Source organism: Agelaius phoeniceus, chromosome 5 (genome assembly GCF_051311805.1).
Source record: "Agelaius phoeniceus isolate bAgePho1 chromosome 5, bAgePho1.hap1, whole genome shotgun sequence".
Taxonomy (NCBI): Eukaryota; Metazoa; Chordata; class Aves; order Passeriformes; family Icteridae; genus Agelaius; species Agelaius phoeniceus.
The window spans coordinates 72,144,785-72,160,707 of record NC_135269.1 but is presented as its reverse complement, the minus strand read 5'-3'; the positions used below and the strand labels follow the sequence as shown (position 1 = coordinate 72,160,707).

Below are 15,923 nucleotides of genomic sequence, written 5' to 3'. Positions count from 1 at the left end.
TAAATGTGACATCAAAACATTTTGACTTTTATGGAACCATTTATCGAACCCCTTCTGAATTCCCAAGTGGCTTTGACAGGTACAAAACCACAGATTCTCACTGAATAAATCAGTTTTTAACAACAACAACAAAAATATCCAAGAACACAGCAGTTTTCCTGGACTTGTGGGAAAGGCTGAGCCTGGGGATGGGAGCAGTTTTCAGGAAGAGGGTGTGGTGAATCAAGAATGGTTCCTGGGGAGAAGAACGAGGGTCGGTCACACAGGAGAAGAAGGAGGGCTGGTCTCACAGAGGACTTGGTGGCCACACGTACCCACAGCAAACACTGTCACCCCCCCATCCTGCAGGATCCGGGCTCCCTCTTCCACGGAATCGCTGGATTTCCCATCCGTGATCAGAACCACCGCCTGCAAGGGTTGGGATAACAGCCAGGCAAGAAACGGGCGCGACATCAGGGGGGTCACAACGGGAGCTGTGGGGTTTTGCATCCATGAAATCCCTCTCTCGGAATGAAATCCGTCACAAACCCCACACCTCTGAGGAGGCTCCCATGGAATCGTTGCCATGAGCTGCTCCTCTGAGGACCTTCCCTGCAGGGCCCTCCTGCCCTTGTGTCTCATCTCTGCTTGGGGCAGGAGCTCCAGGAGGAAATTCCTGCCAGCACAGGGAGAGGAGTCATCCCTACAAGTCCTCATGAGCAGCTCTCAAAAGGCTTGGATTGGACACTAGGAAAGAATTCCTCCCTGTGGAGAGGGACAACTTCCAAGATCATGGAGCGACGGGACAAAGTGGGAATGGCTTCCCACTGCCAGGGGGCAGGGATGGGTGGGACCTTGGGAAGGAATTCCTGGCTGGGATGGAATTTCCAGAGAAGCTGTGGCTGTCCCTGGATCCCTGGCAGTGCCCAAGGCCAGGCTGGATGGGGTTTGGAGCAGCCTGGGATAATGGAAGATGTCCCTGCCCATGGCAGGGGTGGCACTGGATGATCTTTGAATTCCCTTCCGACCCAACCCATTCCATGATTCTGGGATGACCCAGCTGCTCCCTGGACAACGCCTCGGGAGCTCGCCCACCTTTGCTGCCTCCCGTCTCAGGGTGTCCTGGTGGGCCAAGGCCTGAGCTGCAAAAGCCAGGGCTGAGCCTGTTTGGAGGCTGCTGCCTTTGGAGGAGAGATCCTGAGCTGCATCCAGCCTTTCTCTGATGGTCGCGTAATCCGTGAGCTCCACGCTCATCCTGGCAATGGGAGATGGGGTAATAAAGAGCAGGGGGTGCACGGAAAATGGCCATAACCAGCAATAACATTGAAATTTAGTTTTTTTCCACTTGCCCAGAGCAGCTGTGGCTGCCCCTGGATCCCTGGAAGTGTCCCAGGCCAGGCTGGATGGGGCTTGGAGCAGCCTGGGATAGGGGAAGGTGTCCCTGCCCATGAAAGCTGGAATGAAATGGTCTTTAAGGTCCCTTCCCACCGAAACCATTCCATGGATTTAACTCATCCCAGAAAGTTCTCCTCACAGTGGCCAGGGGAGTGCAGGGAACGAGCCCCAGATCCTGGTACCACGACCAAGGACCTAAAGCTTGGAATTTGGGTGTTAAACCCATCCTTCCTGCCCTGAACGTTGAATTTGGGTGTTAAACCCACCCTTCCTGCCCTGAACTCGGAATTTGGGTGTTAAACCCATCCTTCCTGCCCTGAACTCGGAATTTGGGTGTTAAACCCATCCTTCCTGCCCTGAACGTTGAATTTGGGTGTTAAACCCATCCTTCCTGCCCTGAACTCTGAATTTCGGTGTTAAACCCATCCTTCCAGACCTGAACTTGGAATTTGGGTGTTAAACCCATCCTTCCTGACCTGAACTCAGAATCTGGGTGTTAAACCCATCCTTCCTGCCTTGAAAGAATTCCCTGTGGCCAAGCACCTCTGGTTGGCTCTGCTGAGGGTCCAAGCTCCTGCTCAGAGTTTCCCCAGAGCTGCAGAAGCTCTTCACCCACGAGCTGCACCCCAGAGGTGGCTGGAGGAGGATGCTCAGACCCACCTTGGTGTCTCCCCATACAGAGCCAGGCCCAGCTGGACTCCTCCTGTCCCCGTCCCCGCGCTCTCGAAGGACCTGGCCACGCTCCCGATGAAATCCTGGAGCAGCCGGGAGCTCTCCTTCCCTGCGCTTCCCTCCGAGTGCCCCACCAGGAACAGGACCTCGGCCACCTCTGCTGTCCTGCAGGCTGGGGGACAAGAGGGACAGACAGGGAGGCTCGTCCCACACCATGGAATCAGGGACACCCCCAGAACCGCCCGAATTCCCAGGACACCCAAGGGAGGGAGATGGAGAGACCATGCTTAGGTGCTTCCCAGAGTGTTGTGTGCTCCTTAATTTCCTCCTAACCCTTCATTTGGATGTTTGGACCCAGGAGAAGCTTCTCATCCAGAGATGCCCCATCCTGGGAAGTCTCCGAGGCCAGGACAACCCAGGACAGTGGAAGGTCCCTGTCCATGGCAGAGCTTCCTCCATCCATGCTGGTTTTTGAGAGTCTTCCTCACCCACCCTCATTTGCATCCAGGGATAATGAGGAGGAAAACAACAAATAAGGGATTCCAAAGGGTGGGATGGTGCCCTTTCCTCTATAAGAGTGACAATCCCAGCTCATTCTGGGGGCTTTCCTTTTTTTTTTTTTTTTTTTGGGGCAAAAATTTCCCAAAACCTCAGAATTCCTGCTTGGATCAGGCACCCTGAGCTGTCATGGGAAATGTGGGATGTTAAAGATATTTGGATTGGTACCTTCTGGAGGAAATCCCACCCTGGACAGCTCTATCAATCACAGGGGGATAGGGTGGGAGTGGGAATTTTCCATGAACATCCCGTTCCATCCATCACGGCTTTGCCAGAGACATCTCCAAACTTTGATTTATTACCCTGCTCCCAGCCCGGAATTAAACAGTGCCAGAGTCAAGTTCCTTGGTTAATTGATGGACAGCAGCTTAATTAAGCCAATTTCCAAGCTGATGCTGAAGATTCCATTAACTCCTTGTTGAATTTAATGGATCTAGATGGATCTGCACCTCCAAACCAGAGGGTTGTTGGAAAAAGGAGGATCCCACCCAGCCTGGGACAATCCTGGGAACTCTGGGGGATGCTCCCAAGGATCTCCCCCCATGAGACCAAAAATACATCCATGAGGCTCTTCCCTGGAATTCCTTTTCCTCCTGCTTTTTGGATCCAGCCCCTCATCCCCAAAAGGTCTTTGTGGGCCTGCATGGAGCTGGGGAGGCGAATCCTTGTGCCATCCCAACTCCCTAAAAACCAGGAGAAGGATTCAAGGCTTCCTTGAGGTTTTCCCTCTCCCATTTCCCATGTGGTGGCTGGAACCAGGTCTTGGAATTCAGAGGGGATTTGTTTTCCCTTTCTCCCCACTTTCCTCTGGAGCAGAGGCAGGACGCTGAGCAGAGCCCTGATCTTTCCATGAATCCCAGAGCAGGAATTCAGGCCCTGAATTCAATGCCAGGGCAGGAATTCAGGCCCTGAATTCAATCCCAGGGCAGGAATTCAGGCCCTGAATTCAATGCCAGGGCAGGAATTCAGGCCCTGAATTCAATGCCAGGGCAGGAATTCAGGCCCTGAATTCAATGCCAGGGCAGGAATTCAGGCCCTGAATTCAATGCCAGGGCAGGAATTCAGGCCCTGAATTCAATGCCAGGGCAGGAATTCAGGCCCTGAATTCAATGCCAGGGCAGGAATTCAGGCCCTGAATTCAATGCCAGGGCAGGAATTCAGGCCCTGAATTCAATCCCAGCGCAGGAATTCAGGCCCTGAATTCCTCTGAGGATCTTCTCTGCAGGGCCCTCCTGCCCTTGTGTCTCATCTCTGCTTGGGGCAGGAATTCCAGGAGGAAATTCCTGCCAGCACAGGGAGAGGATTCATCCCTACAAGCCCTGAATTCCTTCGGAGGTGCTCTGTTATCCACACGATCCCAACCCAGGAGGATCCTGAGCAGGAATTAAAGGCACCACAGCTCCACCCTGACAGATCCATGAGTGGATCCAGGAAAATCTGCTTGGAAAAGGGATTTTCCCCCCCGAAACGCCCCAGGTGCCGCACCCATGGTGACCCAGGTGTCACTTGTCACTCACCTTCATGAGCAGCCCCAGCTCGGAAGGGCCCCATGGCCACCACCAGGACAAGGATCTGGATCTGGGCACACGACATTTCCCTTGGGAAGCAGCTCCTGGGAATTCCTGGAAGCCAGCACAGAGCCTGGAGAGCCCCTCACCTGCAGAGGGAAAGAGGTTGGAGCTGGGGCCACCTAAGGGTGACGCTCCCACCCACCCTCAGTGCCAGGAAAAGCTTTTCTCCTGCTGAAAATGCTCTTCCTGGCTTGGAAAATTGGGATTGAAATCCATAAATCCTTGAATTCCTTCATTTCTTCTCTAATGCTGAGAGTTCAGCTTTGGCCCTCCTTTCCCAGTATCAACCTGAGGCAATGAAGCCCAAATGGGAATGTTGGTGGTGGGATAAAAGCAGGAGAAACTTCCCACTTCAATTAATCTGGGAGAAAAAGCCTGGAAAATCAGATTTCAGCAGCATCCAACCCTGATCTCCAGGCTCCTAAATCCAGGATGAACTTCCTTGAGGATGCAGCCCACCATGCCAGAGGAGTCTGGAATTTTGGTCATTCCTGGTGGTTTAATGACTCCCCAAAACTGCTGCAGAACTCCCCCTCTGGAAAACAGGGAATTCTCCCTGTGGAGCAGAAGTGGTGCTGCCAAAAGGAATTTTATTCTTTTTTAATGGGCAATCAAATGTTCTTCTCCTGCTCCAAGCCTCACCTGCTCCCAGGTAAGCATGGACAACTTCCAAGGTGGAAATTATGGATTCAGGGAGGAAAAAAAAAAAAAAAAAAGAAATCTCAATAGCTTCATCCAGCTTCACTCTTTTCCAGGGATTTCATTCCAATTAACACCAGGGATTAATGAGAATAAGGAGAAGGAGTCCCTCTAAGATTCCTGTGACAATGAAGGTCCCAGGAGTTTAGGATGGAGGATTTCAGCTTGGAAGCATCCAGGGGAAAAGCAGGGAAACACCTGGTGAGTCCTGGGAATGACATCCAGACCCTCCTCTCTTTTTTCCTGCTCCATGGTGACTCCCCACAAATCAGATTTTCACACTGAAAACACCTTTTTAAGCTAAACTTAGAGGCTTTTCCAAGCAGAAAATTCCAGCGGGGTGTTTCTTGGGAAGATCATCTCCAGGCAGAGCCTTCCTCCCTCTCCAAGAAGCACAATTTGAGGGGAAAAAAATGTTGGATTTGCCCATGCAGCTGCTGCAAACAGCAAGGGAGGGGTTTGGTGCCCTGAGCTCCAAATTCCTGCAAGAAATCCCAGGAGAGGAGGGAAGGTTTGGGGTGGGTGACTCCAAAGGGGAATTTTGTTGGGAATCACCGCTCATCAGATAGATTAATGGAATAAAGAATGGGATATCTGCAGTTTTGTCACGTGGGGCGTCCAGGGGGGATGTTTGTACGTCTGTTTTCCCTTAAAAAAGGTGGAATGGGATTATATATTCTCAAAAAGGGAATATCTCCAGGGAAGCAGGATCCATGGCCAAGGAGAGGGGGGGATTTGTGAGAAAATCGTTGGATTTGAAGGAGGTGGGGGTTAAAAAAGGGTTGGGAAAGTGATGGATGAAGAGATTGAGTGCCTGGCTGGCAGCCAGGGCTGCACTGCTCCGGTTCCTCCAGCTGGAACTTTTCCAGGTTATTCACATTTCCAAGTGCTCCTGAGGGGAACAGGAGCTGGGACAAAGGGAACAAAGATCCCAAAGGTTCTGCATCCCCTGGTCTCGGGATCTCCAGCTGGTCAGAGTGACCCCAAGGTCAGTTAGAAAATCTCTTTTTGCATTCTGGCAGTCGAAGAAGGAGTCAGGATTCTTCTGTTTTCAGTCTCAAGGTTGTTCATTGTTTCTTATCTATAAAATTCCTTCTCTGGCCTGCTGAGGTCTGTCCAGCAGGTGTGCAATATTCACCATAACTTCCCAATACCCATCCCCTATGTTAGACAGCAAGCTTCTGCCTTAAACCAATCCAGAAGTGCAACCATCACCCAGAAGATGGAGGCCAAGAAGAAGGAGAAAGGCTGGACATGCCCAGATTCCTCCATCTTGCCCCCTGAACCCCCATGCTAAAAACCCCAAAAATCTATTTTTCACCTTGTGATAAATTCACTATTATTCTACTCAAACTTTCACGACCTGTAATCCTTCACATAAGGTCAGGAATTGTTTTTTCCAAGGGCTCAATCAAAGGCACAAGGGGGGTCTTGGGCTCTGTGCCAGGGTCTCTGAGCCCCCTGGGCAGGGCTCGATCCCTCCAGGGCAGCCAGAGGAATTTCCTGGGTTCCCACACCCTGGGAGCCTCCTGGGTTTGGGGCAGGGGAAATTCTCCCAGCTGCTGTTTCCCTGGCTCCAGATTCGCGTTTGCTGGGATAAGGCCGTGGAAGGAGGCAGCAGGGAGAGTTTGGGCATGGAATTCCCACATTCCCATCTCCTGACCCAACGCCCCGTGGCCAGGTAGGCACTGGATGGGCTTTAGAGTCCCCTTCCAACACAAACCCCTGAGTCATTCCCTGATTTCTGGGCAGGGAATGGGAGAGGCTGATCCAGAGGCAGCCCCTGCCCAGTCAGGAGGAGATCCCCCAGGCCCTGAGCTGGAGCCAAGGGTCTGAACCCAAATCTCTGACTTTTCCCATTAATTTAATTATTAATTCCACGGGAAGGTGAGGCCGGAGGTGAGAACATCCCACAGCTTCGGCACCACCTGCAGATCCCAAATCCCAAAGAGTCACACTCCATCCGTCCGTCCATCTGTCCCCTGCTCCCCGGGTTTTCCCACTCCAAGACAAGCCATGCTTGGGAAAACTGAGTGAACCCAAAAGGACCAAATGACACCCAAAAAATGACCAAATGACACCCAAAAATCCAGTGATCCCAAAAAGGACCAAATGACATCCGAAAAGGACCAAATGACACCCAAAACCCCAGTGATCCTAAGATTCCAGTGATCCCCAAGATGACCAAATGACACACAGAAAGGACCAAATGACACCCAAAAATCCAGTGACCCCAGAAAGGACCAAATGATACCCAAAAAACCCAATGATCCTAAAATGCCAGTGATCCCAAAAAGGACCAAGTGACACCCAAAAATCCAGGGATCCCAAACATCCAGTGACACCCCAAAAGGACCAAATGACGACCAAAAACCCAGTGATCCCAAAACCCCAGTGAACCCAAAATTCCAGCGACACTCACTAAGGACCAAAATCCCAGTGATCCCAAAATTCCAGTGACACCCAAAAAGGACCAAATGCCACCCAAAAGGGCCAGGACATGTCCCCATATCCCTGTGCCAACCCTCCAAACAGAACCTCCAGCCCTCCCCAAGGATCCTTGGAGCTGCAGGAAAATTGGGAATATCCAACATTCCCCCGTCCCCTTCCCGGTGCATTGACCACAGGAAGCAATTCCTGCAAATTCCACCCCGAACCACAAAGAGCCTCAAAGACTTCTGAGACATTCCAGGAATCTTCTCCTGGTGGCTGATTTCCTCCTCTCCCAGGAATGAAAACCATTTCCCTGCAATTCCTGATTGCAGCAGAATTCCCGTTATTTTGGGGCCACGATGGAGAGCAGCCAAAAAAAAAATTTTAAAAATTGTGAATCAAAATGAAATTTGTGGAACATCATTCCAGAATCCACAGGGAATTGTGAGGGGATCTCAGTCCCCACCACCACTGGTGCTCCCGGGGCAGGAGAAGCTGGATTGGGAAAGGAGCAAATCCACGGCTGGGTGTGGATTCTGAATCCATTTCCACGATCAAACCTGCAGCAGGAGAGGAGAATTCCACCCTGGAATTTGGGAGTTCCCCAGCCAAGAATGGCCCCAGACCAAGCCCTCCTGCTGCTTCTCCCAAATCCCACCAAAATATCCATTTTGTTGGAATTACGGCCATTCCCAGGGGATTTGCTGCATTGTTGTTGTCCCAACTTTGATGCAGGACTTGCTTCACGCAGAACAAGGGAGCTCAGAGGGAGAATCCATCTCCTCATCCCACTGGTGGAAGTTTTCTGGGATCAGATCCTGCCCACTCCATGCTCAGACCCCCTGGATGCATCAAAGGAGCAACAGGAATTGGATTCTGCCCAAAAACACCTCAAAAAACCCCAAAACAAAACAATGGAACTCTGGCAATGCCGACGGAGCTGAGGGAGCATTGGGGCAATGCCCCCGGGAACCTGGTGGGATTTTGGGATTTGGGATTGAGTGGCACTTGGGTGCCCCCTTCCAACCCTGGGTACTCCATGATGCTCTGGAATCTCCTTCCCAGCTCTCCCTGAGCCGCGTCCCACCCGGGCAGGGGAAAAGTCATCCCAAAATTCCAATCCCAGGCAGGTCTGGGGCCCCTCAGGCCCTTCTGGGGCAGCACCAAGGGATTGAGATCCACAAATTTGAACCAAGGGGCTCAAATTGTGCAGTGCAGGGGGAATCTGCAGCTGCTTCTGCCTCCTCATTCTCTTCATCCTCCTCATCCTCCCCATTGGGAGCTGCTGCTCCTCAACCTCTTCTTCCTCCCCCATCTCCCCATGTGGTGCTTCCTCATCCAGAGCTGGTTGCTTCTCATCTTCCTCTTCCTCCCCTTCGGAAGCTGCTCCTCCTCATCCTCCTCTTCCTCCTCACCTGGAACTGCTGCCTCCTCATCTTCATCTTCCCCCAACAGGAGCTGCTGCCTCCTCATCTTCATCATCTGGAATTGCTGCCTCCTCATCTTCCTCATCCCTTTGGAAACTGCTGCCTCCTCATCCTCCTTACTGTTCTTATCTGGAGCTGCTGCATCCTCTTCATCTTCCCCATCAGAAGCTGTTGTCTCCTCATCCTCCTCTTCCTCCCCGCATTGGGAGGTCCTGCCTCCTTATCTTCTTCATCCTCCCCACTGGGAGCTGCTGCCTCCTCATCCTCTTCATCTTCCCCATCAGAACCTTGCCTCCTCATCCTCCTCTTCCTCAGGAGCTGCTGCCTCCTCATCCTTCTCATCTGGAGCTGCTGCCTCCTCTTCATCTTCCCCATCAGAAGCTGTTGCCTCCTCACCCTCCTCTTCCTCAGGAGCTTCTGCTTCCTCTTCCTCCCCATCGGAAGCTGCTCCCTCCTCCTCCTCCTCTTCTTCCCCCATTGGAAGCTGCTCCCTCCTCCTCCTCCTCTTCCTCCCCCATCGGAAGCTGCTCCCTCCTCATCCTCCTCTCCCTCCCCAGTTTCCTCATCCGGAGCTGCCGCTCCTCATCCTCCTCATCCTCTCCCTTGTGGGAGCTGCTGCTGCTTCCTCTTCCTCCTCTTCCTCCCCCGGCCCCTCTCCCTCCTTCCCCTCCGCAGTTCTTTAACTGCAACCTGAGACTGAAGAGTGGCAAAAAAACCCAAAAAACCAAACAAACAAACAAAAAAACCCCAAACGAAAACAAACCCAAAGCCAAACCCCTGGAGACGGACAAACAGACGCAGACAGACAGACAGACGGACGGACCGTGCTGCTCACCCGGCGCCGGTTTCTCCCTTTTCCCAGGAGCGTCCCGGGGCTCCCTGCACCGGGAACCCGCGGCGCAGAAACTTCCAGGGGCTGGGGAAAAGCAGGAAAGCAGGAATTCTGAGGCGGGAGGAGGGGCTGCTCCAGGCGGGCTCCCCCTTCCAGCTGCGCTTCCTCACCTGGGACGGACGGACGGACGGACGGACGGACGGATGGAGAGAACGGGGCAGGCAGGGGATGCCACCCCGCGCGCTCCGGGCAGGAATGTGGGAATGGAAACGGGGGGGGAGAAAGGGAGGGAAAGGGGGGGGGGGGGGAAAGAATTAAAACATTTTTACCTCGTGGGCATAAAACGATGATAAAATAACTGGGATGTTTGCGAGGGAAGGGGCCGGAGCGGGGAAAGGGGGAGAATTTGTTCCCAGGGAGATGAAAAACTCCAGGTATCAGCACCTGGAGAGGGTGGAAAACAGCGGGCTTGGGGGGAAAAAGTGATTTATGGCAAAATGTGGGAGCCTGACGTCGCTGGGGGGCTGGAGTGGGGGCGGCACAAATGAAATCCTGATTCATCTCCTCTCCCCACAGCAGAGATTTCCATGGAATTGTCTCCTGGACGGGGAACTGGAGGAACTGGGCAGGGAAGGGAGCGCAGGTCCGAATGTTTGGGAAATGACCCCAAAAAGGACCCGAGCGCCACACGTGGCTCCGTGGGGTGGGGACAGCGCAGCGACCCCAAAGCTCCGGGCCAGGTGGGCAGGGAAGGAGTGGGACACATTCCATGGAAATTCCTGGGGAGGGAGAGCAGCTCCAAGCAGGATCCCAGGAATTAATGGGAATTCTCACCCTCCTGGGACCAAACAGGATCCCAGGAATAAATCTGAATTCTGAACCCCAGCTCCAAACAGGATCCCAGGAATAAACCTCAGTTCTCACCCCTATCTCCAAACAGGATCCCAGGAATAAATCTGAATTCTGAACCCCAGCTCCAAACAGGATCAAGGGAATAAATCTGAATTCTTCCCTCAGCTCCAAACAGGATCCCAGGAATAAATCTGAATTCTCCCCTCAGCTCCAAACAGGATCCCAGGAATAAATCTGAATTTTCCCCCCTCAGCTCCAAACAGGATCTCAGGAATAAATCTGAATTTTCCCCCCTCAGCTCCAAACAGGATCTCAGGAATAAATCTGAATTCTCACCCCAGCTCCAAACAGGATCAAGGGAATAAATCTGAATTCTCCCCTCAGCTCCAAAGAGAATCCCAGGAATTAATTGGAATTCTCACTGTCCTGGGATCAAATAGGATCCCAGGAATAAATCTGAATTTTTGCCCCTCAGCTCCAAACAGGATCTCAGGAATTAATTGGAATTCTCACTGTCCTGGGATCAAACAGGATCCCAGGAATAAATCTGAATTCTCTCCTCACCTCCTGCAGCCAAATCCAGAGCTGCATCCCAAGGCAGCTTCCAGCCACAGGGAAAACCCCAACCCAGCCACCCCTGCAGCTCCCACCACACAAACAGAGGAGATTTCGGCTTAGTTAAATAAAAAAAATAAAAATCAGGAAGAATTAGAGACCCCCCATCCCGAAATCCCACAGTTTTCCTGCTCAGAGCAGGGGAGCTGCAGGGAGGATTTCCGTGCCCGCGGTGCTGGGAATTCCAGAGCTGGTGAAGAGCAGATCTCACCCTGGTGGGTCCCATCCCTCCCTCAAGATCCCCTGGCCAGGAGCTAAAGGGGCCAAAAAGGTCAAGGACAGAGGAAAAGGGAGAACCGGGAGCCTCCAGGGTGAGCGGGAACGTTGGCTTGAGATGGAAAAAAATTCCAGGGAATCCCAGCCCCACCCGGCTGCAGGTGAGGCCGAAGGACCGGCAGGGCCCCGTTAATAAATGAGAGCCTCAAGGAGCTGTTAAAAGAGATTTAAATCACCCATCAGCTCCCAGGTGTTCAAACATCCAGGGTTTGGAGCTTGGGAGAGGTGGAATTTCGCTCTTCCCTGCAGGGAAGTCACTTGAGCCGATGTTCCCCCACTCCAGCAGAAGATCCCAGGAATTAACTGCTTCCTGCCCAGAAATACCCACGATTTTTCCTCCCTTTCAGATCATTTTTGCCTCCAAGCTCTCCAGGATTACCCCAGTTTTAGGGGTTGCTGCTGATCCCAGGTTTCAGAGGAGCACTCCATAAACTCAGGCTTAACAACTGAGCCTAATTAAACCCTGCAGAGCTCCCAGAGCCCTGAATGCCTCGTTAGGGAGCTGAATGGGCCTAATTGCAATTGGAGCTGCATTCAGCAGCTGACTCCACTCCCAAACCCGGAGTGGGGCAATCAGGAGGTTTTGTGCAGCTCCAACGCAGTTCCTGACAGGATTGGGGCTCCCAAAAATGCTGCAGGATGAGGAATTCTGGTTTTAACCCAGCTCCAGAGGGGTTTAACCCTGCAGGGGTTGGCAGGATGTGGATATGTGGGACCTGGGGACACCCAGGAGCAGCAGCAGCACCTGGAGAGAATCCAGAGGAACCCATGGAGCTGCTCCAGGGCTGGAGCCAGGCTGGGAGAGCTGGGAATGTTCCCCTGGAGAAGGGAAGGATCCAGGGAGAGCTTCCAGCACATTGCAGGCCTGCAGGGGCTCCAGGAGAGCTGCAGAGGGACTGGGGCCAAGGCCTGCAGGGACAGCACCCAGGGAATGGCTCCCAGTGCCAGAGGGCAGCCAGGGATGGGATCTTGGCAATGAGGAATTCCTGGCTGGGCTGGGATTGCCAGAGCAGCTGGGGCTGCCCCTGCATCCCTGCAATGTCCAAGGAAGGATTGGAGCAGCCTGGGATGGTGGGATTGGAATGGGATTGAAGGTCCCTTCCCAACCAAACCATTCCAGGATTCTGGGATCAAGGAGGCTTTTTATGGAAGGACTTTTATGGAAGTTGGGGATGGAAAAGGGAAGGGAGACCCTTCCTGGAGTCCTGAGATTCCCAGTGAAGCCCCCGGATCCCAAAATTCCTTCCTAGAGAGGAGTCGGGGTGGGGATGGATCCAATCCCAGGCTGGGAGAGCTGGGAATGGAGGGAATTCCCTGGAGAGGGAGACTGGGCTGGGATTTTGGGAAGGGATTCCCAGAGCAGCTGGGGCTGCCCCTGATCCCTGCAATGCCCAAGGTTGGACCCTGGGGCTGGAGCAGCCTGGGACAGGGGGAGGTGTCCCTGCCCATAAATGTTGGGATTGGTGACTTTTCCCCATGGATCTGGGCTCAGGCCATGTGGAATTTTCATGCTGGGCTCTTGACAGGTGTGATGGGAACACCTGGAGCTGAACAATTCCCTGCTCTTATTCCCAAAGCCTGGAGCCAACCAGGCTCCATCAAATGCCCAGGGCAGGGGCGAAGAACAAAACGAGTTCTTCAATTGTCAAAAAAATAAAACCCAGAGGAGGGGGAACACCAAACTCAGGCCAAACGCAAACCACAAAAATAAACTGTGCTGAAGCAAATCTGGGAGGTTTCCAAGCCAGGCTCCTCAGCTCCTGGAGCAATCAGGAATATTTGGGAACGATCAATGGGAGCAAGGCCAGGCAAACAATGAGGAGCACTCACCACTTCCGGGAATGCCAGCCCCTCCGGAGAGGGAAGGGTTTCCATCTGCTGGAATTCTGGTTTCACATTGAGCTAAAAGCCCTGGCAGCCACTCCTCACCCATCAGATAAAAGCTGGGAGAGGTCCAGCAGCGCTTTCTGATCCCAAAGCACCTCTGGAAAAACACCTGGAGGGCCCCCAGCCCTGTTTCTGTCCCATTGTTCTTCCTGAGGCCCTGAAAACAGCAGGGGAGATCCAAAAATGACTTTTTGGGATGAGAGATGGGACCAAGAACAGCTGGAGTGAAGATGCTCCATGAGGTCTCACAGCCCTGTGGAGCTTTGAGGGTTTCCAGCTCATGGGATGGTTTTTATCAGCCCCCCTTCAAGATAAGGGCTCTTGTTTGATAAATTTGGCCCCCAAATCAATGGAGTGGCTTTTGCCCTGGTCCAAATTTGTGTTCCCAGTTGTTTTCCTTGCTGGACTCTCCCACTGTGCTCCATGGAAATCCCAGCAAAGGTGGTTTAGAATTCCAGAATTGGTGGGAAGGGACCTCAGAGCCCCTGCAGTGCCACCCCTGCCATGGCAGGGCCACCTCCCCCTGTCCCAGGCTGCTCCAGCCCCAGTGTCCAGCCTGGCCTGGGGCATTGCAGGGATGCAGGGGCAGCCCCAGCTGCTCTGGCAATCCCAGCCCAGCCAGGAATTCCTCATTGCCAAGATCCCATCCCTGGCTGCCCTCTGGCACTGGGAGCCATTCCCTGGGTGCTGTCCCTGCAGGCCTTGGCCCCAGTCCCTCTGCAGCTCTCCTGGAGCCCCTTCAGGCCTGCAATGTGCTGGAAGCTCTCCCTGGAGCCTTCCCTTCTCCAGGGGAACATTCCCAGCTCTCCCAGCCTGACATTGGATCCATCTCCTCTCCAAGACATTCATGGACCCAGGGCCTTCACTTGGAATCTCAGCAAACCATGAACGGTCTCCCTTCCCTTTTCCTCTCTTTCTATTCCCATTTCCCATAAAAATCCCTCGGGATGGATTCTGAGTGTCCCAAACCCCAGAATCCCAGAGCAGTTTGGGTGGGAAGGGCCCTCCAAGCTCATTCCAGGGACACCTCCCCTATCCCAGGCTGCTCCAATCCTTCCTTGGGCACTGCAGGGATCAGGGCAGCCCCAGCTGCTCTGGGAATCCCTTCCCAAAATCCCAGCCCAGTCTCCCTCTCCAGGGAATTCCCTCCATTCCCAGCTCCCCCAGCCTGGGATTGGATCCATCCCCACCCCGACTCCTCTCTAGGAAGGGATTTTGGGATCCGGGGGCTTCACTGGGAACCTCAGGACTCCAGGAAGGCTCTCCCTTCCCTTTTCCATCCCCAACTTCCATAAAAATCCCTCGGGATGGATTCTGAGTGTCCCAAATCCCAGAATCCCAGAGCAGTTTGGGTGGGAAGGGACCTTCAACCCCATCCCATTCCAATCCCACCATCCCAGGCTGCTCCAATCCTTCCTTGGACACTCCAGGGATGCAGGGGCAGCCCCAGCTGCTCTGGCAATTCCAGCCCAGCCAGGAATTCCTGTTAGGATATTCATAATTTTAAATCATGTTAATATTGCTGAGATTATAAGAATTGGAAAGGGAAAAGAATAATGGGAATAAAATAAAATAAATATTTTTTAGGCATTCTTCCCTGCATTTCCTGAACAGACCAAGGGTGGCCTCTCTCACCAGCCCTTCCTGGGGTTTGGATTTTGCTTTTCCGTGGGATGAAATTTGTGGCTGTTCCGCAGGGAATGAGGTGGCAATCAGAGGGATAAAATCCCAATTTCTGCCATGGAACAGCCTCAGGCTGAGCCTGTTTTATTTGGAATGAAAATAAGTGGAGAAGGATAAAAGTGGGGGACACAAAACTGTCCCCTCATGGTGACAGCGACCCAGCCATGGCACAGGACCCCAGCTGCTGCCAGCCTGGAATTCTGATTTATCCAATGGAAAAACCAGCCAGTGGTCCCTAAAAATAACCAGAGCCACTCCTGTGGGTGAGGCTTTAAGCCTCCCCTTCAGATTTTATCTTCCCTGTAAATATTAAACTGCAGGATTTGATTTGATGCAAGGAGGGAGGCAAATTATCCCTGAATTTCCATCATCCTCCTGAACCCAAGTATCCCGAGGAATATTTAAGGAACCTCACAGATCTCTTTTTAATTTTTTTGTCCCTTTCCAGATATTTTTTGCTCCAAGTCGGATTTACCAGCCTGGAAATTCACGAGAAGCAAAAACCCAGTGACGAGAAAAGAACAAATCTCATTTTTTCCCCTTTGCAGTATTTTTTTTATTTTTGCACAATTCCAATCAGACCCAGAATCCCAACCTCATCTTCTGTCCTCGCTTTGGAGGGCAGGGACTACAACAGAGTTTCTCCCCCCCTCCATTTTTCCAGAGATTTTCCCCATTTTTTACTCACCTGCTCCGCGGGGGACAGAAGGGGAGCGTCCAGAATTCAGCATTTTTGAGATGTTTCACCCTCAGATGGAAAGGGAGCTGAGCACCCCGGGACACGCCGAAAATCCTGCGGATTCCAGGAAAAATCAAGGAGCTGGGAGCGAGCCCTGCTGCCTCTCGTGCTGCCAGGGAGCTGCAGCTGTGCCAGGGAAATATTCCTGCAAAAGCAGCAGATGTTGGGAGAGAGGGATGAGAAAAAGTCATGGGAGGAGGTCGGGGCTTGTTCCTCCAGGGATAACGGGAGCGGAAGAGCAGGAAAAGCACCTGGAGAAGCTCCATCCTCCCATAATCCAGGGATTTCCTGGATGCACCTTGGAG

The 15,923-nt window shown here is 52.8% G+C and overlaps 1 protein-coding gene across 3 annotated transcripts in view; it reads right to left on the bottom strand.

The window, feature by feature from the left end:
* Nucleotides 1-15,923, bottom strand: part of LOC129119670 (uncharacterized) — a 110,202-nt gene extending 94,279 nt beyond the window's left edge. The window contains exons 1-7 of one of the 3 annotated variants that reach the window (XM_077179287.1): nt 15,870-15,923; nt 15,568-15,763; nt 9,570-9,809; nt 4,122-4,261; nt 2,035-2,218; nt 1,075-1,234; nt 315-408 (exon numbers count right to left, since the gene is read on the bottom strand). In XM_077179287.1, coding sequence (XP_077035402.1) covers nt 315-408; nt 1,075-1,234; nt 2,035-2,218; nt 4,122-4,197 — 514 coding nt within the window. In that variant the 5' untranslated portion in view covers nt 4,198-4,261; nt 9,570-9,809; nt 15,568-15,763; nt 15,870-15,923. The remainder of the gene's footprint in view (nt 1-314; nt 409-1,074; nt 1,235-2,034; nt 2,219-4,121; nt 4,262-9,569; nt 9,810-15,567; nt 15,764-15,869) is intronic. The other 2 variants (XM_077179286.1, XM_077179288.1) reach the window with 2 other exon arrangements.